This window comes from Myxine glutinosa, chromosome 1, assembly GCF_964187855.1.
Source record: "Myxine glutinosa chromosome 1, kmMyxGlut1.1, whole genome shotgun sequence".
NCBI classification, from domain to species: Eukaryota; Metazoa; Chordata; class Myxini; order Myxiniformes; family Myxinidae; genus Myxine; species Myxine glutinosa.
Genome location: NC_136261.1, coordinates 335534727 through 335559898, shown reverse-complemented (window position 1 = coordinate 335559898; position 25172 = coordinate 335534727). Strand labels below are relative to the sequence as shown.

The 25172-nt window shown below is 44.5% G+C and overlaps 1 protein-coding gene across 5 annotated transcripts in view; it reads left to right on the top strand.

The window, feature by feature from the left end:
* The window catches only part of CAPRIN2 (caprin family member 2), an 84362-nt gene that overhangs the window by 5575 nt on the left and 53615 nt on the right, over positions 1-25172 (top strand). For all 5 annotated transcript variants that reach the window (XM_068097602.2, XM_068097578.2, XM_078769789.1 and 2 more), the window contains exons 2-5: positions 21504-21566; positions 21649-21735; positions 21829-22067; positions 22192-22274. In XM_068097602.2, the coding sequence (XP_067953703.2) occupies positions 21504-21566; positions 21649-21735; positions 21829-22067; positions 22192-22274 (472 nt within the window). The remainder of the gene's footprint in view (positions 1-21503; positions 21567-21648; positions 21736-21828; positions 22068-22191; positions 22275-25172) is intronic.

Below are 25172 nucleotides of genomic sequence, written 5' to 3'. Positions count from 1 at the left end.
GGGCCTCAATGCCAAACAGGAAATTAGAGCTGTCTCCCTCGACATATCACGTGCCTTCGATACGGTCTGGCACCCCGCTCTGCTCACCAAACTCTCCCCCTTTGGTATCAATGGAAATCTCCATGCATGGCTGGTGGACCTCCTCTCTAGTCGTAGTCAATGTGTGGCTCTGAATGGGTTTCTCTCATCTCCTCTTCCTGTTCAGGCTGGAGTTCCCCAAGGCAGTGTTCTGGGCCCTGTGCTTTTTCTGGTCTTAATCAATGATCTCTCCGACTCTTGAAAATCCTCTATCTCTTTGCTGATGACTCCACTCTCTGCCGCTCCATTCCTCATCCCTCAGATCGGCAGTCTGCAGCCTCCTCACTCTCTGCAGACCTGGACAAAATCACTGACTGGGCAAACAAGTGGAACATGTCTTTCAATCCTGACAAATCTCACACTCTTACGATGTCTCTCCGAAAAGACTGACTGGACAACCCTCACATCCACTTTCTGAATTATCATCTCCAAGAAGTTCTGTCACTCAAGCTTTTGGTTCTCACTATCTGCCCTGATCTTTCCTGGGAAAACCACATTTGAATTCTGGCCTCCAAAGCCAGTCGCCGAATGGGCATCCTCTGTTGTGCGAAGTCCTTCCTTGGCACACCTGAGCTCCTCACCACATACAAGGCTTTCAGCTGCAGCTCAATGGAATACTGCCCTCCCCTCTGGGCTGGTGCTCCTGCCTCACACCTAGCTCGTCTTCACGCTGTTGAAACCAAAGCGTTCAGAATCATTGGAATCTCCCGTGATGAAGCTACCTCCAAGGGCCTTTCACTTAATCACCGCAGGCAGGTTGGTGGTCTTTGTCTTCTACCGACTCCTCTCCGGCCTTGCTCCTCCAGCTCTCTCTGGGCTCTGTCCCACAAATATTCCTACAGGTCGCACAAGATCTGCCTGCAACCCTCTTATGGTTAAACTGCCAAAATCAAGACTCTCTGCTCACCTTCACTCCTTCATTTCTCTTTTCTCCCGCCTGGAACAAACTCCCTCACTCTCTTCAATCCCACTCCTCCCTCCAGGTCTTTAAAACAGCTGTTCACCACCGTCTTATATTCCCCCATCCAAAACCTTGATCTTTTCTACCCCCGCTAATTTCACCCCAAATCCACTTTTTTGAAATATCAACTTCTTTCCTGGAAGTCCTTGGTGTCCTTGCGCTTATACTTCTCCCGCCTCCCCCCCCCCCTTCCCACGCCGCCTCCCCTCAAGCCCTCTCCCTCCCACACATTCCCGATGTCCCTGCTCTCAAATGTTGTTTATGTGCTTCCCCTTCCCTCCCCATCTTGTCTACCGCTCCCCTTTTTATATACTTTGCTTGTTTGTCTGTTTGATTTGTTTGTGTGATAAATGTTGGCTCTTTCACGAGCCTAGATTATGTATACAAAAAAAAACAAAAAAACGTAACCACAACCTTCATCACCCATGTTGTACGGAAGTTTGTTCCTGGCATTTAAAAAATTGGAGTCTGATGAGGTATATGGGGTTGGGGGAGGTTTGCCACCCCCCCAATAAAAGTTTTGTTTGCAGTCTTCTGATGTAGGCCAAGAATTATAATTTAAACATGGAAAAAAATTTATAACAAGCTGAAAATTTCAGGAAAGGTCCAGAAAAATGAGTTTAAAAAACATACCAAAAGTCCCTGAAAATCCTCCTCGTGCTTTTCAAGATGGCCGCCAAAATGGCCGTCATTTTGTTTTTTTATCATATCTTAACAAGTAGACATGGTAGAAATGCAAACAAAGTGTCGAATCGTAGGTTTTCAAACACAAGCAATCATATAAAATCATTAATTACGTGACAAACACTCAAAATATCCAAAACCAAGATGGCGACCAGTATGATGCCAAATATGGCCACCGTTCTCTATTTTATCATATCTTAGCAACCACATATGATAGAAATGCAAACAGTGTCTAAGTGCTTCCAATTTTTGTGAAGGTATCCAACAAGTCATAGTCCTCTTTTTTGTGCACAATGTTGAAAGCTTTACGCTTGCCCTGACGATAGATTGCAGACATTGTCACAACCTGTCACAGCATGTAGAAACATCAAGTGATTGCTGGTGTCTCCTATGGCATGCTGAATATCATGAATGTTGTAGACCGTTACAGGATTGCTGCGGCATAACATGTACATACCTGTAGTAGCGGTTGCTCGAGCCACCAACATGACAAGTAAGTCGGTGTCTGTACCAACGACAACAACTGGCAGCTCTTCTGACTCTGCAACGGCTAGCGCTGTTGAAACAGTGTGTCTGCGTCTGCTTCAGCCTGCTTGACACGTATGCCAGCCATAAGCATCTTTTCACGTAGAGTTTGTATTAGTCTCTTCTTATTGTTACTGTTAGCTAAGAATGCTGCTTGTGTTGTGGTGGTTGGCATATTATCCTCAAATATGATATCACTGGATGTAGACTTCTGGGCTCTCCGTCTCTGCTCAGCTACCTTTGTTGAAGTTGTTGTACCATATCCATCAAACACCACGGTTGATTGAGCTCCATAATGCTTCAGGATGTATGAAATATGATTGATATACACCAGCATAGGTGGACGGTTGTGGCCAAACAACTGATTGAAGTAGGTGGCCACCATCTAAGATGAAGGCAATTCTCTGGCAGGTTGGATTGCTGGGTGAATGATTTCAACAGGAGACCCAGGGAACTCTGTTGGCTTCTGCATCACACCGCCTTGGAAAAGGGAAGGTGGCTGAGGAGCGAGTTCGTAAGCCAAGAATGATCCCATCTCAGAACTGTTATTCAGGACACATGTGATTCTGTTGAATAAGAGACTTGGATTGACTTCTGTGTTTTGTCCTCTGACTTTGACTGTCTTACTCTTGGCACCAATTGTCTTCACCTTGTCATTGCGGCGTAGCGTGATGTCTGAACTTCTTACCAGCCATTTCTGATGCTGCTGCTCGACCAATTTCTACAGCATCATCACAGTTTACAGATGTATCCAACAATGCCAGTTGACAGGGACTCCAGGCGATCTGGTTCATATCCAGCAAATGGTGGATGTGCCTGCAGCCATTCAACAAAGATGCAATGATCCCTGTTATCCCTTGACTGGGTACTTTGCTGCATGTCTATGTTGCTCTGAGGTACCAGTGTGCACTCCTGTGAACTGCTCCAGTGCATCACAGATAGGAACACAGCGAGGTAGTGCATGGACCCACTTTGTTAATGTACTGTCTGTGATACCCCGACCATGTGTCATTCCTCCAGAGGTTTAGATATTTTTAACTGTTTTAGTCATATACTTAATGATTTAAATGGATTGCCTGTTTGAAAACCTATATTTAGACACTTTATTTGCATTTTTACCATATCTGGTTGCTAAGATATTGTTGCAGATTTGAGAACCCACACTTGTAAATATCACATCATTAAAGGTTAAAGGTAGCACCCCATAGATAGGCCACAAGCAACACGTAGGTCACCATAGGACTTCAGTTATTTCATTAGTATGTGTATAGATAAGGCCATGTTTCCAATAGTTGAATCTGCGTTGTCAATCAAATAAGGAGTAGGCCCCATTCCGTCCATTTTGACAGCCTCCCTCTCCAAGCGACACCATTAAGTGCGCCCTCCTGTCTGTGCCACATGGCCCTCCCAATTTGGTACGCTCCTCGGCCAGCAGCAGCAGCCTTCGCTGCCCGTGAGCTTGCTCAACGCCACCATAAGCCACGAGGTGAGGCCTGGAAAAAGGGGGCGGAGCACCAGGAAGAAGGTGTGGCCACGTCACCCAACCATCAGGGTGGGGCCGGTAAGCTTTTACCAGCCAACCAGGGCTGAAGTAACATCGCCTGATCGGCGTGGCTTTTGGGCTGGCAGAGCAATCGCTGGTTCACTTATAAAAGCGCGAGCACAAAGCCCTTTTACAGTGACTGTTTGGAAACGCGCTTTGCAAGAGGACTTACCAGGGGACTTATGCAGCGGCGCTCATTAAAGAGGACTTGTGGGTACATGCGCTTGGCAACAGGACTGATGAGAAGAGCTCGCCTTGAGAGGACTCGTTGAAAGATTGGTGTTGACAGGGAGTATTGGGAGAGCGCACATTACAATGAACTCGTGGGTACATGCGCTTGATCAGAGGGCTCGTTGGCATCGGGAGCTCAAAGCAGGACCTTGGAGAGGGGGCGTTTGGATCGAGTGTGCAACTATTACGTACGCCGCCAGGACACCAGCCTTCTCCCCCTCTCCCCGTCATTATAACAGTCCGTTCGCATCACGCTACAAGCCACGTAGCTGCCTGCCGGGTTTCGTCTGCTGGACCGGAGCCTGGACCGGAACCGGATTGGAGCCTGGACTCGCTGGTGACCATCAACCTGTTCCACCCTACCATCTACAATCCCCGTGTGAGTGAGACGGGCCCGTTTGTCCAGGGAATAAGATAAGACTGTTTAAGGCTGCCCTGTGTATCTACTTCTTCCTCTTCCTTGTGCATTCCCTTCTTTCGTTTCCTCTTTACTTTGTACATAATTAATAAACCCATCTGTTCTTCCTATTCTCCTGGTTTCCTCTCCATCCGATCGCATCAGTCTTTTCTCCAATTGGGTAAGCGTGGCACGATCGCAACCGCTATAATCGGGTCTAGTCACCTGTTAACAGCTCGGATCGCGGATTGCTATCCGCTCGGCATATTCCATCATATCCGTGTTTCGAGCGGGAGTTATTCCCTCGTTTCCGGTCGGCGTTAGTAATTAGGTAGTAGTGAACCCCTAGGCCTAACAAACCCTACCTAACACCATGCCGGGAAGGACGTTGTAACTTCCAGGACTCGCATCGGCAAGATAAAAGGACAAGGGGATTAACCCCCCCCCCTTGATAAGGGGAGAGCCGACGTTTGAGATCCGTAACAATTGGTGTCAGGAGTGGGATTACGTTGGGACACTGAGTGATACTCGTTGATATGTCTCCTGTACTCAGCTTGGTTTTCATGAGTTTTCTTGCCTGTGGAACAGTAACTATTGTCAAGTGCTTCCCAATAGGGAAGTTGCATGTGACGTCATCGTCTTAGTCACTGACCGCTTGGGTGGAAAAACTGCTTCTGCCACCATACGTAATGGCCAAGGCAGGCGGTCCCCGAACCCCTTCGAAGACTACAGTGGGTCCATGACCTCCGGGACGAGCCCCGAGACCATTGTGAACTCCGTGCGAGACATCGCTGGGTGCATTTTGGTGCAAACCTCAGTGCGTTGTGTGTTACACGTTCTGCGTTCGTCACTAACAACCATTAAATGGTTCATGTTAACGATTCACCACGTTGTTGAACCTCGCAAGCCACCTCGTCCACACCTTGTATATTTTCAGCCACATAGAGTAGACTCGTTAGTCATATCTGAACCTGAAAATGTACCTTTCCCACCAGAAACTCGCTCCCCTGCTCCCGAAGGTAACCTGCCCTCCCCCTACCTCGCCCCAGATAAAGCTAACCTCTCTCAGGCCCAATGAGACTGACTTCAATGGCGAGGATAACCTCCCTTCACGATTAGGCTAACCTCGTTCACCCAATAAAGCTAACCCTCCTGCTCCTCCCCTCCCTCAAGGCTAACCTCCTTCACCTGATAAAGCCAAACCTCCTGCTCCTCCCCTACCTCACAAGGCTAACCACCTTCACCCAATAAAGCTAACCCTACTGCGCCTCCCCAACCTCAAGGCTAACCACCTTCACCCGATAAAGCTAACCCTCCTGTGCTGCCCCTCCCTCACAAGGCTAACCTCCTTCACCTGATAAAGCTAACCCTCCTGTGCTGCCCCTCCCTCACAAGGCTAACCTCCTTCACCCCGATAAAGATGACAGTTAGTTTCTCGCAATACCGCAAACGCCTCAACGGGCAAGCTGTGGGTGTAAACTGACAGGTCCGTCTGATCAAACGACAGCTTTCCCGCCATGTTGTTTATGCCACCCAAGATGGCGGCCGGAACCGGTTGCCATGGACGACGCTGACGTGATGCAAGGCCTCTATATACCATTACACTGTTGCCCACTTCTGAGATTGCTATAATCTGCTGATGTCATATTCCACACTGTCTCCTGTACTTGCACTCATTTTGTAATTCCTCCTACTGGGTGCTGAAATGGAGAAGGAAGCCTTCATGGTTCTCAAAAGATCCATAGCCTTTTTATCAAGAACACTTTTGTGAATTTTTTTTTTTTTTTTTTTTTTTTTTTTTTTGTATACAAGATCGAGGCTCGTGAAAGAGCTAACATTAATCACACAAAAAGACAAACCGACACACAAAACACAAAAAGCAAGGGGAGCGGCAGACAAGATGGGGAGAGGGGGAAGGACACAAAAGAGATGGGGGAAGAGGGGGAAGGACACAAACACAACATTTGAGAGCAGGGACATCGGGAGGACTTGGGGGGAGGTGGGAGAGGAATAAAACATATGAACACTGCAAGGACTCTGGGGTGAATTACCGGGGGTAGAAAAGATCAAGGTTTTCGATGGGGGAAGATAAGAGATGGTGGTGAACAGCTGTTTTAAAGACCTGGAGGGAGGAGTGGGATTGAAGGGAGTGGGGGAGTTTGTTCCAGAGGCGGGAGAAAAGGGGAATGAAAGAGTGAAGGTGAGCAGAGAGCCTAGACTTTGGCAGTTTAACCATAAGAGGGTTGCAGGCAGATCTTGTGCGACCTGAAGGAATATTGGGGGGACAGAGCACAGAGCTGGGGGAGCAAGGCCGGAGAGGAGTCAGTAGAAGACAGAAAGACCACCAATCTGCCTGCAGTGAGTGAGTGAAAGGCCCTCGGTGTTGACTACATTGCAGGAGATTCCAATGATTCTGAAAGCTTTGGCCTCAACAGCGTGAAGCCGAGCAAGGTGTGAGGCAGGAGCACCAGCCCAGAGGGGGGAACAGTATTCCATTGAGCTGCGGATGAAAGCCTTGTATGTGGTGAGGAGCTCAGGTGTGCCAAGGAAGGACTTCGCACGACGGAGGATGCCCAGTCGGCGACTGGCTTTGGAGGCCAGCTTGGAAATGTGGTTTTCCCAAGAAAGATCATGGCAGATAGTGAGACCCAAAAGCTTGAGCGACAGAACTTCTTGGAGAGGATTGTTGAGAAAGTAGATGGGAGGGTTGTTCAGTCGGTCCTTTCGGAGAGACATTGCAAGTGTGAGATTTGTCAGGATTCAAAGACATGTTCCACTTGTTTGACCAGTCTGATTTTGTCCAGGTCTGCAGAGTGAGGAGGCTGCAGACTGCCGATCTGAGGGATGAGGAATGGAGCGACAGAGTAGAGTCGTCAGCAAAGAGATAGAGGATTTTCAAGAGTCAGATCATTGATGAAGACCAGAAAAAGCACATGTTTTGACAGCTTTGCACTGGAGCACTATCTATTCCCATCGCTCAGTTCCAAGGGGTTTATTTGAGGGTTATCACCGAACCTTGCCTTGCACCCTCTGCTCTTGCTTGACTCCCACCACCAGGTGGTGCATGGTGCACATGGTCTGCCAGTAACCATATTCTTTTCAAATTCCCAAAATCTATGCTCACTGTGCATCTCCACTCATTTCCACTTTTCTCTCACCTGTGGAACCAACTTCCCCAGTATAACAACCCCTTTCTTCCCTCCAGGGCTTCACAAATTGTGCTGTTCAACACTACTTCAGATTATCCCTCATGGCAGTTTGGGCCAGGTAACCCATGCAATTGCATGAGTCTCATTTAGCAACAAGGGCCTGCCCCCCCCCCCCTCCACACTTGCCCGATCGTGAGACAAATTCCTTTCAAGACTAGACCCTCGAGGGCCTCACTTTGCCAAGGAATCAACTTAAGAGCTGACAGGATGGCCTAGAGGTACTCACACTCTCTTTTAAGCTGTCTAGCCTGGGTTTAATCCCAACCCAGCTAAAAATCCAGTGATTCACTGTTTGGGTGATTTATCAATGTCTGTTCCGTCCCTCAGATGGACATTAAACTGGGCTTCCCATCTGCTGGCATTAATTGGTGGATGTTAAAGATCCCAGGGTGTTCTTCACAAAGAGTAGGCGAGCTATCGCTGGCACACTGAACAATTTCCAAATTCCTACCCGAACCTAAAGAACTTATTGCATCAGCGGTGCAGCCAAGCTCAGCCAATGGTGCTGCGCCTCTGCAGCCTTGTGCTGCATATGGACGAAGAACTTGAGCTCTATTTCAAAGGGTATGAATTGTTTAACAAATCAATACTACAATTCATTGTACGATAAAAAAAAAAAACCGACCCCCTCATTCGGTCATTGGTGAATCAACTAACCCATGGCAGAGTGTTGTGCTTTTGAAATCCAGAGATGCCATCATATATGAAAATGAATGAATGAATGAATGATCGTTTTAAGGCCATTTTCCCCGCTAGAGCAGGGGTTAGCCTTGCGGGCCCATGACGATCATGGTTCCCTGTTTTTTTTATGGCCGGATGCCCTTCCTGACGCCAACCCTTAGTCGCCTCTTACGATGTGCAGGGATACGGTGTACCTATTCTAAACCGGGGTACACACCGGGAAACGGGGTACACACCGGGAACCGGGGTTAGTACCATCATACTAATAGAAAACCAATTTGAAATTTAGTTGGTGGCAGGGGCCCTACTAGTCCACTAAATTCAGTTCTGCGTGGGGCCTCCAAATGACTAACGCGCAACTGGTCACCCCCACTGCCCCCTCCATACTTGTATCTCTGATCACAAAAATGACCCCATTCCCAAGAACTTCCTTTTGCTGGGAACTGACAACCAGACATGTCCTTTTGCTGTGGTGCATCACTTTTCTCTTTGTTCCATTTTTTGTTGTTGCTCCTTTGCTCCATGTTCAGCTCTTCTGTGAGTCTCAATACCTGTAGAAAGAAAATCCTTTCAATTGTGCAACTTTATTTTTGACACCTCACCCTTGATCCACTTCCTTTGATCTGTGATCTGCACCCAGAACTTTGTATTCCTCTCAACCATGTTATCTCTTTGCTGTCGTGTTGTGTTAAGCTACATCATCGTCCTCGACCGATTCATAATGTCGCTTCATTATTCTCAACGTCTGAGAGCACTTTATTGTGAACGGACTTTGGATTCCATCAGATCAGATGCTCATCAACCCCCCATCCTTGTTCTTGGTGCTCATGATTATTAGATATAATAGGCCATTATGCCATTGTGTAATTCCTACAGAATGGGCTGCCATATATTATAATAATAATAATAATTCATTTATTTTGTATAGCGCTTTTCATGAAGCCCAAAGGTGCTTTGACAGAGTGCAAAACATAATGCATAACAAAACATGGAAACAACAATTGCAAAAAGACAAGAATCAATAGGGAAATATTTAAAGCAAAAGGAGGGAGAAGAAGTGATAGTCAGGGGTTAAATGCTGTGGGTTGAATGTTGAATGCAGTGCTGAACAGAGGTGGGTCTTGAGTGATGTTTTGAATGTGGTGAGTGAGGAGGAGTCTCTGATGGTGTGAGGTAGTGAGTTCCAGAGGGTGGGAGCAGCGATGGAGAAGGCCCTGTCCCCCCAGGATCTGAATTTGGTCCGGATGGGGGGGGGGGGGGGGTCAGGAAGTTGGTACCAGCAGAGCGGAGGTTGCGGGTGGGAGTGTCTGGAGAGGTGGTCAGCCAGGTAGGATGGGGCCAGGTTATGGAGGGCTTTGTAGGTCAAGAGGAGGATTTTGTACTGGATTCTCTGGGAGATGGGGAGCCAGTGAAGCTTGTAAAGGACGGGGGTGATGTGGTCACGGGTCCGGGAATGGGTGAGTAGACGGGCAGCGGAGTTCTGAATGTATTGGAGTTTATTGGTGATTGTTGAGGGTGAACCATAGAGGAGGCTATTGCAGTAGTCCAGACGGGAGGTGATGAAGGCGTGGATGAGGGTTTCTGCAGCCGTGGAGGAGAGGGATGAGCGGAGACGGGCGATGTTTTTCAGGTGAAAGAAGGCTGTCTTTGTGATCTGTTTAGTGTACATTATGCAATGTACATTGTACATTACAATGTACAATGTACATTACAGTGTACATTACATTATGCAATGTAATGGGAAATTATGGTCTCACCCTCTCCATAATGCTGTAACATCATGCTCTCTCCATAATGCTCTCCACCCCACAGACTTCATGCCACCACCTTTATTTTTATTTTTTCCTTGCGGCAGGATGACATGAGAAAATTCAAGTTTGTGAATATTCACATTTTATAAAGCCACATGGATTAGAGTGGTGAACAAATAGTTGTTTATTGGGGGGATGCATGATCTTATTGTTGATTGTTGAAAATCTTCCAGCCTGTTTGTTTCTCGGTCCGAGGCTGCACGAAAAAAATTATTTCCGGAAACACTGTTGACATGACTTTTATTCACAAATGGAAGGACAGGCTTTATTGGTGAAGCAAGAATCAAATTCCTTCACACTCAGCTCATACCCTGCGTTATGTAAAACTAGAACGCCACTCAGAGCGCATACTCCCGCCGTGGGTTTAATTGGAATAATACGTTTTGTTTAACATCCCCTCTCCCCAAAACAATAAATGAAAAATAAAGTAAGCCCTAACTGTCAGAGAATTTATTTTGATATATCTCGGAATTAGAGGAGAAAAACATCATTTAAGAATAAAAGCTTTAATGCAGTAAAACAGAAAAATTCTTTCCCCAAAAAAAATCCTGGATCCAGAATAATATCCTGAGCTTCACCAAAAACGAATCGATTCTTCCTTATCCCAAGGGCAATCATCCCACCAACTTCATCCAAATCCGTTCAGAACTTTTCCAGATATCTTGTTCACAAACACACGAGCACATGAACATACACACACACGGACGGACGGACACGATCGAATGCATTACTCCCTGGCTGGAGTAATAAACCTGAAAATCGCAGAGCCAGAATTATTTATTTGGTCTGGGAAGCCCATGCGAGGTTTCTTCTTCTTCAGCCTCAACCCTGGGTGAATATGCGATCTTTTTTTAAAAAGTTGGAATTTTGCCAAATTTGTTTTATTCGTTTGTTAATATACCTCAGCCATTGACAAATCTGGAATTATAATTTTATTTGAGGTTCAAATTAACCCGGGAGATTGTGTCAAACGATGCCTGCAAGTCTGTACATGTGATAAATAATTAATCGTCCACAGTCGAAGACTTCTTCTTCACGCAATAACTTCTAGCTTCCAGACAGTGCATCCAATGATCTTAATTTTGCACACTTGTTACTCCATGACTACTACAGTATGAAGTTTCACGGCGATCAATGAAGTGGTTCAAGAGATATAAATGTTTTTATTTGCATTTAATTAACGATGTCTGCCAAACCACGTGACCTATCGCAAATTCCAAAAGGACATTTTAGTAGACTGATATGCTGAATAGATCTGTGAAGTTTCCCCTCGATTGGATCACAAATGAGGGAGGAGCTAGGTTTTAAATGTTTGTGCTTAAAAACATCATAACTCTGAAACCATGTGATGCATGATGTCATGCTCACTGACTTTTTTGTTCGTCATGGGTATGCTACTCTGCCTGAAAAGTTTGGCCTTGATCTGTTCAGGCGTTTTGGAGAAAATTGGATTTTAGTGTTTTTCACTCAAAACAATATGGCGGCCGAACCATGTGACCTGTGACATAATTGCCATAAAAATATTCTACAGACCGAGTCCCTCCTATGGTGAAAATTTGCTCAATCGCTCCAATTATTGCAGAGAAAACGGTTTTTAAAGGAAAACAGAAAAAAAAATTCCCGAAAAAATTCCTGGATCCAGAATAATATCCTGAACTTAACCAAAAACGAATCGATTCTTCCTTATCCCAAGGGCAATCATCCCACCAACTTTCATCCAAATCCGTTCAGAACTTTTCCAGATCACACACACACACACACACACACACACACACACACACACACACACACACACACACACACACACACACACACACACACACACACACACACACACACACACACACACACACACACACCCTGGCGGGAGTAACTAGCAGGAGCTACCTGGCACTTCCTGGGGGAGGGGCATGATCACTGCCTGGGTGGGTGAGCTTTTTCCTGACAGTGGTTTTGGGACATGTTGGACATTGAAGAGCTATTAGTTGGTCTCCTGGTGGTTACCTTTTGCCTGCAGGCCAGCGGCAGCACAGCACATCCCAATGTACATACGCTATGTGGCCTTTGGCCTCTTAACAGACGTCAAGGCCAACATATGGTAGCTTAAAACCTTACCCAGAAAGTACAGTATTTACACCAACATTTGGGGCTTCGAGGTGCTCCAGTTTGGCCGTGAAAGAAAAACAAACACTTGAAAATGTGTATAGATATGTACACAGGCCTTAATGGATTCATAAATGCAGGATTTAATGTTCAGCACCTTGCACAATGTCAGTGGAAAAGAGGACTTTTTCTTTTTCTTTTTCTTCTTCTTCCCCTTCGGCTTCTTCTTCTTCTTCTTCTGGAGTTGCTGGCATGGTCACTTGGAGAATAGCGACGCAACCCTTACACCATGTAACTTCAATGCAGGAGGCAGCCGTTCAGCCCATCAAGCCTGTGAAATGGTTTTCAACATAAATTGTACCCATGCGCTCTCCTTTGTAAATGATGGCAAGGAATCACCATTCACCATTTTTTGGCTGTCGTGGCTCTTCCAAGGTCGGATTTCACCCTGTTGCCCACCCCGACCCTGTTGCCCCCCCCCCCCCCCCCCGGACTCATCATTATGGCACTGAGTCTGGTCGATTATGGGATCCCTTAATAGGAAGTTAAATGCAGGAGGTCATAAACCTATCAACCCTATCAGTCTGTGGGAAAGGGGGGAGGGGGGGGGGAGGGGGTAGGTTCAAAAATGAGTGGTCAAAATGACCCCTCCTACGTCTTCCCCCCACCTCTCCCTCCCCACCCGCCCCCCCCCTTCCCTGTAGAAATGTCAATTTCTCCATTGGCGAACTGTAAATTGCCCAATAGTCATGACTTTTTTCTTTTGAGATACAATTTATTCTAAATGTTAGTAGGATGATCTCACCTTAAGTAAACCCCGATTGTATGTTAGTGGTGATGCAATAAAGACGATGCAAACGTATTCATATGATCCCCTATTTATGTGCTTGATTTAATATCAATGGGGCACTATCCTTGAGGTTTGTGCAAAACGTCTGATGCTGAGATGAGGGGCACGGCCAAATCTCAGCACTCTTCGGCTGTTTCCTCTGACATATAGTGCTAGATGGGATGTGAAGCCCAGTCCACAATAATATGTACGCCATTCGACTTGTCACACATGCAAAGTTAGTGATTAGCACATGAGTCGAGACTCTAGAGGATATTTTTCTCCCTTTTGGGACTAGCTTTGAAATTTAGTCAGTCATTGGTCATGGCTGATGAATAACTTTAACTCCAGAAACGAGTTAATTTTGTCTAAAATTTGATAAAAGCATCCTGTGAGGACATTATCTTTGTCCTAGAATGGTTGGTTGTGCTCCACTTGCCTGGATTGAAGGACATGTTCTATGTCGACGAAGTCATGATCTTCTGAAGGTCGTGAGACCGATTTGGCTGCTGCCTTCCTGGTTCAAGAATAAGAAGCTAAACAGCACAGTGGAATCCTCAATGATAGAGGATGTTTCAACAAGATAGGTAATTGATGTAAATGAAGAGTATTGGGCCGAGAACTCTATCTCCACAAAAGGAAACGTGTTTGATATTAAAATGTGCAAAGCAACATGCTGCTTGTTATACATGGATGAAGTCTATCACATGTTAAACAAAGAGCAATCAGATTGCAGACCCTCGCCAGGAGGTGTTTTCATTCATTTTTTTAAGGCTTTTGTGTTAAAACAAATATGGTGGCCGAACCACATGACCGATGACCATTATTTTTTTCTCCACCAATTTATGCCAACATGACGCTCAAATTTCATCTTGATTGGATGAAGTTTTCTGCTTGTTGAATTATGACGTCATCATGGTCATAAACCTATCAACTATGACTTGACATCATTAATATATTTTATTCCCGATGGAGAGTTCTTTTCAAAGTAATTAAAAAAATTATATTCAGTGCTTTTGGAGATATAGAGGTGCAAAGTTTTTCAGTTTTTCCACCATGGCGGCAGAACCACGTGACTTATGACGTCATAGTTATTAAAAATTCTACAGGTGGAGTTGCAACTATGGTGAAAATTTCCTGTAAATCGGACCAACGGTTGCAGAGAAAAATCATATTTATTCTGTGGACAAACAAAAAAACGGACTCAAATGCAATACTCTCCTCAGGTGAGGGTAAAAATTTGCTTCTGATGCCGAAGTTTAAAAGCTTTGCAAGCAGAGCAGGATGCTGAACTGTCAAACCCATGAGAAACCCAGTAATTGTTGACTACCTGCTTGAGGTTGAGAGCTTCCATCTTTCATTAGTTTGGGTGAAGTAGTATGTCCTCCTGGGTTAAATGTCTTTACTTAAAACAAAACTGGTAATTTGTGATGCATGTATTGAAGATTGGCATCTGTCGGAAGTTTGCATTTTTTTTTTTTTTTTCCCGCTTACTATGCGAATGACTTGCTGATCTGGAGTTCAGAAATAGATTAAAGTAACATTAGTTGTCATTCATGTTAATGGAGAAGCCGTTTCAGTTGAGTGTTTTGAAGATGGCAATTAGGTGAGGGTAGTCAGGAGCCTCCAACATGCTGGGGGAAGGTGTTTTTTTTTTGTTTTTTTTGGTAGGTACTGTTTGTTGGGTGAGGGTAGGATGAGTGCTGTGATGGTTGAAGTTTTGGTTGTGATGTATTTAGGACATGAGGTTTGGAGATTCAAAAAAAAGATCGGCGCTCTCACCTCGAGTTGGCAGTGGTGGTTTGCACAAGTCCTTAAATGGAAGGGATGATGTTGGAGATGGACAGATTCCATGAACTGCCACAAGGACGGTAATATATGTGAAGAAGGCCATGGATTTTGCATCTAGATTTATCGGGCTCCCAAAGCGGTTTCCTAGGCTGGTGGGCATAATCGTGCACAGGTCGCCACTGAAGGATACTCATTGCTTTCTTTCCACTAAGCTGGTACTCATTTTGCCACTCTTGGAAGGATGATTGGCTGAGTCAATCCAGCTGGTGTTCAATAGATTGCCAGGGGCTTGAACTCAAGACCCTAAGATCTTAAGCCAACACCAGACTTTACATGTGGACAACATGTCTTGCAATTGATAACTGGCAACATCCTCATTGCTTGCAAAAAAGAATGGTTGGGCCCTTTTAAGGAAAGAGTGCTGGCTAGAACAGCCTGGTGGAATGAGCATCTATGCTTGACAGGTGGGCTGAATGGCCTCTGCAACAAATTTCCTTATCTGTTTTGAGTTGTCATCTGAACCCCTGGTTCTTGGCTATAGGGAACTTAGGTTCATATCACACATTGTAGGTTTTCCATTGTCCATCAATCATTTCCAATCGTGAAAGAAGTCGTGTCATCTGACGTCTACATCCTGCTTGTCATTTATTTTCAAGTTATTGGATCGATGCGAAAAATATTTTGGGATATGCCTTGCAGGTAGCCAGTAAAATGGAAACGCACCTGCCTAACCAAGTCTGAGAAGGTGGTTGGGCAGGTTAGTGTATTAAGAATGACGGCCAATCTTAAAAATTTGTTGAAAATTGTAATCTTTCTGCCTCTGTTGTACTGAAATTAAGCTTTTGAATTATCCTAACTATTACTGCCATTTGTACAGTAACGGGTTTTCTTTCCTCTGGAGGTGCATATCAAATCAACTCCATGAGCCATGTAGTCTGTGTTGGTGCTCTTGAAAGCAGCAGCTCACATCCACACAATGGCCATTTGTACTTTTGTCATCTATGGGAGGTCACCTTGAACATATCTGTATGCCAAACCTCAGTCATCGATGATGCTGGTGTCGCAATACCTTGATGGTAACTGCATTCTTGCTTCACATACCCGTATTCAAACTAACGCCAAGGCATTTTCTAAAATGCCATCATGAAAGGATTGACTGGTTGTGATCCAATGAATTCCCAACCTCTAAATCCACTTAGTATAATAGTTATTGGGGTGGAGGGGAAATATTGAATTTTGATCCAAAAATATGCGGTTATGCATGTTTATATGAATTGGGGTGCGATCAAGACTCTAAAATTGTCACTTTAGTTCCCCACCTGTTGGGGGACTATAGGTTTGCTCTGTCCATCTGTCAGCCTCACCTGTGGTTTTCTGCATTTTTTTTGCCAACACCATCAATTCATCACATACTGCACCCTCCGGCGTCCGTTGTCTGTCTTAACTTTTTGACGTTAACACTCCAGCGTCCACAAATATCAACCGATTCTGATCAAACTTGACATGCAGCATCCTTACCCAAGGACCAGGTTGGTATTACATTTCAGCCCGATCCGTTGAAAAATGGCGGACTTAGGCGACAATTTTGTTTTTGGTCATGAAAACGACGTTAACACTCTAGCGTCCACAAATATTAACAGATTTTGATCAAACTTAGAATGTTTAACCCTTACCACACAAGGTAGGTTGCTTTTGCATTCCAACCCCATCCGTCACAAAATGGCCGCCATAGGCCGCCATATTGTTTTCAGCTCAAACAACGTTAAGCCTTTAACGTCCACAAATATTTATGGATTTTGATCAAACTTGGTGTGTGAGACAAGGTAGTTTGGAATTACACACATTTCCTTTTATCTACAAAACTATTTCTGCACCATTGTTGCAAAGTGTAACATTGTATCAATTGTAAAACAATGACAAGTATAAGGATACAAGGACCTTAAAATTATTATACAAGGTTGTTGGCTTTTCATTTAAGTCAAATCTTGTACAGACAACTGACCTACTTTAAAGTTGTCCAGTCAGTTCAGTGGAGTTCTGCTTCCCTGGAAGCTCTAGTTTCCATACCCTTTGACCTATTCAAATGAAACTAATATGCTTGGTCGTAGGCTTTATTGTGATAATTTTGGGGAGTTTCAACAATGTCATGGAATTATGCCCTTTTTTTTGCTTGGAACATTCATTGGGACCAGTAGGGGACAGGTATTTCAAATCGATTCTCCCTCTTGTTGAAGAATGCACACAACCTCATGGTACAGCTCCTTGTGTGATGAATGGTTTGCTTTGAACCAAATTGTGTGCTGCTGGTGCTACTTTTGTAGCTGGTAGTACAACATAGTTACGGTTGTCCTGCTCTGTTTTTGGTGTCGCCTCTCAGATAACTCTGTGGACATTGTCTAATAGACCCCGGATGTGGTTTGCAACCAACTCTGGCTGGATGCTCCTGCCCAAAGTCGGTTTACTGTACCAGTGACATAAGCAAAGCAAATGGGAACCGTCCTGGGGGTTGCGTGACAGACCCCTCGTTGGTCTGCCGAGCGAAACCAACATCACGTAACCACACCTGAGATCGAACTTTGATACCAAATCAGAGCTGGCCCATTGCCTCAGCAGTTCGTCTATCAAAATGGACAGAACAAGTCAAGACAGTTTCTTGAAGAATTTCTTGGATTCTCTCAATGCCTCAAATCACTTTTACGCAGCTCCCTGTCTGAATTTCCCGTTTGCTTCATCCTACCCCCCCAGGAGGTTGGGGGTGGTAAAGTGAAAGTTGAGATTGAGGTGGAAAAGGAAAGATTGTGTGGATCATAACTTTTAAAGTAAATGTAATTAAATTGCTCCTTAAATTGTAATTATTTTTGAGGGAGGGTACACTGCATAATTTTACGAGCTGGCTTTTTGATAAGTCAGTTTAATGTTTGACTATTATTAGCCCCCGTTGGACTTGGTCAAACGAGGGCTTTTGGATTTGGTCGCATCCGTGTGTCCGCAACCATATAAATCGGATGTATGGAACTATTTTTTTCAAATTTGGCACAAAGACACAACATGATGGCATACATATACACCATTTTGTTTTGCGATGCGATCAGACTGCCGACTGGCGGCCATTTTAGTTGTTGGAAAAAAACAACAACAAAAACCCACCAATGTTGAACATATCCAACCATTTCTTGGACATGCATTTACCGATGTTCAACATTGCCACACCAAATTTCAAACGACCGCTCAAATGATGGGATATATACGCACGTCATTTTATGAGATCAGATCCAAGATGATCGACTGGCAGCCATTTTGTTAAACGTTTCCATTTCTCGGATGTGCATGGACCAATTTTCTTCAAACTTGGCACACAATAAATGAGTATACATATGCAGAAGATTTTTATTATTATTATTTAATCTGACCAAATATGGCAGACTGACAGCCTTTAACTTGCAAAACAACATGCATTTTAAGTTCATTTTCCCTGCTGGAGTGGGGGTTAGCCTTGCGGTCCCCATGACAATCTTTGCCATTTTGCCCTATTTTCTGCATCTCCCCTTGTTAACCCCCTTGCCCGCATTTCTTCTTCCACCATCTTGAGCCAAGTCTTTCTCGGTCTTCCCCATCCTCTACTTCATTCTACATTCATTTCCATCACTCTTCTCAACCAGTCACTTTCATCCTTCCTCAACACATGACCAAACCATCTCAACCTGTTTCTCTTCACAGCATCAATCACAGGCTCTATTCCCATCATCTTTCGCAATTCATCATTTGTCTTCCTCTCTCTCAATGATACTCCACACATCCACCGAACCATTCACATTTCTACCCTTTCCAGCCTTCGTTGCTGCTCTACGTTCATTACCCATGTCTCGCTCCCATAAATCATAACACTTTTCACACATGCAGCATACACCTTTCCCTTCAGCTTCAACGACACTCCCCTCCTCATCAGCATGCCACTCAGTTCCTGAAACTTCTTCCATGCACATCTCACTCTCACAATCGTTGCCGGGTCTGATCCACCTTCTCCATTCAGCACGTCTCCGAGGTAGCAAAATGTTTTGACACCTTCCAGCTTCATGCTGTCTCCAAGATCAAACTCAACAACTGCAGCTCCCTCTGTGCACACCTTACATTTGAATGTAGCTGCTACACTGGTTAATGACCCTCAGACCACTACATTTTTGATGAACCCACTCAGCGCACATTGTACATTCAATGTAGTTCACTCCGACACCCTTCCTGCACACAGCACACGGCCACTTCCCAGTTCTTTCCACCTCACCACATGCTTTACCACTTGCCATCACCTTCATCTTTCTGATATTGACCTTCAGACCTTTTGCCTCCATACATTCCTTCCACTTGTTCATGTTTTCCTTCAGTCCCTCCATACTTTCCGCAATCAACACCAGATCATCTGCACACAACAACTCCCACGGTAAACCCTCCTTTACATTCTGAGCCAGCTCCTCCATCACAGCTACAAATAGTAGTGGACTTAGTACCGACCCCTGATGTACTCCCACCTACACCTCAAACTCACCACTGTTCCTGTCCTTCGTCCTTACTGAGTCCTGAGTGCGTGCTCTTTTGTACATTACCATCACTGCTCTGATCAACCATTCCTCCACTCCTAACTTCCTCAATGCCCATGTCACTACTTTATGTGGAACCCTAAAGAATGCTTTCTCCAGATCAACAAACCCAAGAAACAACTTCTTCCTCTTCTCCATTACTTCTCCTGCAACTGCCTTACAATAAAAAGCGCGTTTGTCGTTCCTCTCCTGGCATAAATCCAAACTGCATTTCATCAATCTTCACTTTCTTCCTTATCCTCCTCTCCAACACCCTTTCCAATACCTTCATTCCATGCTCCAATAACTTTATCGCTCGATACGAGCCACAGTCCAGAGGGTCACCTTTCCCATTGTATAGAGGGACGAGGGTTCTCAGTTCCCAATCCACTGGAATGCAGCCTTCTTTCACCACCAGATTACAGATCTGTCATTCTTTTCACACCCCCAACTTCCTGCTGCCTTCAACATATCTCTCACAACTCCCATCGGCCCTCCCACCTTTCTACCCTTTGCTTTTATCGCTTCCTTAACTTCCTTCTCAGTTATCTTCTCTGCCGGTCCTAAAACTGGGTTACTCTCTATGTTGCCATCCCATTCATTCTCTGCATTCAACAGTATTTCCATATATCTCTTCCATCTTCCTTTAATTCCATCTGGGTCCACAACGATTTGTCCCACTTTATCCTTCAATCAACTCACCCCCATCACATCACACCTCTTTCGCTATCTGCTTTGCAATCCTGAATACCGCTCTCTGACCCTCTTCCGAATCCAAGCGTTCTCCAAACATTTTCCTACATGCCTCCTGTGCCTTTGCTACCTCTTTCTTTGCAGCCTTCTTGGCTGCCTTATAACTTTCATGCTCTGCTTTTTCTGCCCCCGTACCATTCGCCTTCTGCCACTCCTTGAACTTCTTCCTCTTCTCGTCAATCCTCTTTCCAACTTCATCATCCCACCACCATGTTTCCGAGTGCCTGAATGAAAAAAACTCATTCCCTCATAGTTTGACCTCATTAGTGACCTCATTTGCATATAACACATCATTGTAAAGTGTCCCAGGACAAACATTTTGAGGGGTCATATGCAACCATAGGATGATGAGGTAAAAAGGTTATGGCCATTTGAATTTCGCCTACCCCTAATTTTCGGAAATCAGACACGGGGGGGGGGGGGGGGGGGAACATCAAAATATGCGTGGGAGGTACCTTGGGAATGAGTTTTTTTTTCTGTTAACATGTTTTTTCCTAACCCCTAGGGTGGGGGGTACATGGACATACCCGGGAAGTTAAGTTGTGGGCTGGGTGCATGTAAACCCTACTCAGCCCACAGACTATTCGGGCATCAGACGTTTCCTCATGAATGGAGTGATTTCCACCCTTGCTTTGATCGGGTTCGCCACCTTGAGTTTTGACGAGAGGGAGAGTGGGGTCTCCCACGGGGTACTTCGGGCTGTTCCCTGCCCATATGTCATTGTAATTGTCATGGTTCTTTTTGAGGCAATGTTTTTCTGGCCGCATGCCCTTCCTGACGCTAACCCTTTGTCGCCTCTTAAGACGCGCAGGGATACGGTGTACCTATTCTAAACTGGGGTACACACCGGGTACAGACCTTTAACTTGCTACAGCAAAATTGTTAAACTATGGCGGGGGCTATGACATTTTATTCATTTTCTTGAGTTTTTTTTAAAATAAACATTGATTTATTTGTCCGAAGAGAAGGTTTAAGTTCTTATTGAAGTAGAATAGATGCACGTGTGTCGTGTGGTTTGCTTGGTGGTAGGTTCCATAAGGCTATAGTCTGGTCAAGTTATTGTGGACGGTTGGTGGGCCAGCAATGATGGTCAGATTTTTATGAAAGCCGTTTAATTGTTGAGAGCTTTAGCAAATTTTTCGAGTTTTTTTGCATTTCAACAATGCATTGACTCGCTTCACTATTGCATGGTAATGGAGGAAGGTTGTGATGGAAATTTGTGCATTTATCGGGTTGAAATGCTGCTGTGATTTGATCCTCAAAAAATAATGATTGCATTAGAAGTCGCAGGAAAAATCTCCATCATCCATTTCATGCAAGTTTTTCTGTGCTGCAGGTCAAATTTTCCACTTATGAGCAGAAGGCTTTGGCTGGAGAGCATCTGGATTCGGGTCAGCTCGTGAGTGTTATAATCCAAGATGTTATTTTGGTAATATTGTTTGGTTTGCATTGCTTGTCATTTGAGTGTCTTGTTTTGGCAGAGCTGTTTAAACAATGCTCAGGAAATGCAGAACAACCTGGCATTTGCTCAAGATTTGCAGAAGTCGTTCATTTTGATGAACACCGAAGTGAGCGAATTTCCTGCTTCCTAGTTTTCCTTGGGGGGACCTAAATGAATTGAACAATTGTGCTTAGTTTCTCATCCAAGGTATGTTCCACAGTTCCAAAAGGCCCAGCACAAAGCTTTGCAGCGCGATACCATCCAGAATAAAGAATACGACCGGAAGCGTTTGAAACATGTAATTGAGCTGCAATACGTTTTGGAGCACTTGGGCCACAAGTGCATCCGACAAGATTTTACGACTGGCTGCAATGGAGCCGTTCTGCTTTCTGCTGAAGAGTTTGCTTATATGGATGAGCTATACCAGCTGGTCCACCCCTTCCGTGACAGGGACATGAGGCAAGTGTCTTGTACTCCTGCTGTGCTGTTTTCATTAGGCTGTTTGTTCTGGCTGCTCCATGTCAAGGGAAGGGTGTTAGTGTTTTTTTCCCTTCATGCGCTCTGTCTTATCCCATGTCTGTAGTTTTGATGAACAAATTGACCGAGCTTCTTGCTGCCTTTATGAGTACCTGAGTAGATCTGAGAAGACGGTTGCAGGAAGCACATGTGAGTTGAAGATTCTAAACCAACACGAAAATAGATATACGTTTTGTTTTGTACAATTATCAGGCTTTAAAAAAAATGCTATTCTCATATCTGGAATTTTTTTATTTTTTGAAATGTTATTTTATGATTTGAAGGGATGGTGTTTATTTCTATTGACGACCTTTATCTTGCTTAATTTTGACTTATTATGATTATTATTTTTAACCCTGTGCAGGCTTAAAGCGAAAAGCAGGGTTCGACATTCGGTTGCATACATACGTGTGGCGTACGTGTCTGCATATTTAAAATTCATTTTGTTGGCAACCGTTGGTCCGATTGCCATGAAGTTTTGCCATAGGAGTGCCTCCGCCTGTCGAATTTATTTTTATTCATATTTATGACGTCATGTGGTATGGACGCCATATTTGAAAAAAAGTTACACCCATCTCCGAAACCGTTGAATGAGAAAAAAAAAATGAAACGTGTCTCATTGTCAAGTACTCCCCATGGGGAATAAGATATGTTAATTGCCTTCGTTGTGACATCATTTGACAAGTACACGACAAGTACAACGCTTCATCTGATCTGAAAAAAAATAAATTCTGTGCAACTTTTGGTCTGATGAACACAATTTTCACCATAAGAGTGCCTTCTATGGAATATTTTAATGATTGTCATATGTCATGTGGTACAGGTGCCATCTACAAAAAAATCGAAGAACGTTGCACCTGTCTCCAAAACTGCTCCATGGGAAAAATTGAAATGTGCCTCATTTTGATGAACTCTGCATGGGAAGTGTTAGTCATTGGTGCCTCAATTATGACATCATAATTCGACGGACAATGCTTGGTGTGATCAGTTTGAAGTTTCTTGAGCATGATTTCCGCATTTATATTGGAGCTCACATGATGTATGATGTAATCGCTCACATGGTCTGGCAGCCATATTTGATCAAATAATAAATCCCTTCAAAAACAGAGTTGGCTCACACCAAGTTGACTGTACAGGGTACGTATTCTATGAATAGCATCTAGTTTTTTTGCTTCTCTTGCTGGTGTTTGCACTCTAGAGTCGAGAGCATACATATACCGGGGTTGGAAGACTTTTCTCTTTCAGATTGATTTTAATATGGGGGAGATTGAGGAGACTGGGTGCAAATTGAATATCCAATTTGAGAACCAGCACTGCATGGAAAATGTGAATGTATGATGACGATTGCAAATAACAAAGCTTTATTGGTCAATCTTCAATGTATTGTGAATTGAGATGATTACTTGAAAGTTGCCTGTGCCCGCACGGCAAAAAATGCAATGGCGTCTTCTGTCACAGAGCTGGCAATGCTGGGAGCAACAATTCACGTTTATTGCCACTTCTGATGCAATTTCAATGCTCTAATGGTGGTGTGCTCAATTTGAAACTAATATTTGTAGCTGATGATTTTGTATTTGCACCTTTGATTTGATGCCTCTGGTCCAGGTGTTCTTAACCTGTGGTCCATGGACCCCTTTGCGGTCCGTGGATTGGCTTCAGGGGGTCCGTGAACCAGGCGCATAAAATTATTTAAAATTTGTAGTATCTTTAGATCCATTATTTATTTTTTTTCCTATATAATTATACTGCATATTCAATTATCCATCAATATAATTTTTCCATCTACGTGTCATGCACTGGCTCTGATTTTCCTTCCTGCTTGCCATGTTTTTATCTGCATTTATTTTCTACATTACAATATATTGTATATCTTTTATCCATATTTTACAACAACAACAACATGCATTTTAAGGCCATTTTCCCTGCTAGAGCGTGCGTTAGCCTTGCGGTCCCCATGACGATCTTCTCCATTTTGCCCTATTTTCTGCATCTCTCCTTGTTAACCCCCTTGCCCGCATTTCTTCTTCCACCATATTTAGCCAAGTCTTTCTCGGTCTTCCCCGTCCTCTATTTCCTGCTACATTCATTTCCATCACTCTTCTCAACCAGTCACTTTCATCCTTCCTCAACACATGACCAAACCATCTCAACCTGTTCCTCTTCACAGCATCACAGGCTCTATTCCCATCATCTTTCACAATTCATCATTTGTCTTCCTCTCTCTCTCTCAACGATACTCCACACATCCACCGAACCATTCGCATTTCCACCCTTTCCAGCCTTCGTTGCTGCTCTACGTTCATTACCCATGTCTCGCTCCCATAAATCATAACACTTCTCACACATGCAGCATACACCTTTCCCTTCAGCTTCAACGACACTCCCCTCCTCATCAGCACGCCACTCAGTTCCCGAAACTTCTTCCATGCACATCTCACTCCAGCAACTGTTGCCGAGTCTGATCCACCTTCTCCATTCAGCATGTCTCCGACGTAGCAAAATGTTTTCATACCTTCCAGCTTCATGCCGTCTCCAAGATCCAACTCAACATTTCCTCCATATGCAGCTCCCTCTGTGCATACCTTACATTTGAATGTAGCTGCCACACTGGTTAATGACCCTCTGAGACCACTGCATTTTTGATGAACCCTCTTAGAGCACATTGTACATTGAATGGAGTTCACTCAGACATCCTTCCTGCACACAGCACATGGCCACCTCCCAGTTCTTTCCACCTCACCACATGCTTTACCACTTGCCATCACCTTAGTCTTTCCGATATTCACCTTCAGAGCTTTTGTCTCCATACATTCCTTCCACTTGTTCATCTTTTCCTTCAGTCCATTCGTACTTTTCACAATCGACACCAGATCATCTGCATGCATCAACTCCCACGGTAAACCCTCCTTTATGTTCTGAACCAGCACCTCCATCACAGCTACAAATAGTAGTGGACTTAGTACCGACCCCTGATGCACTCCCACCTTCACCTCAAACTCACCACTGTTCCCGTCCTTCGTCCTTACAGCTGTGCGCGCTCTTTTGTAC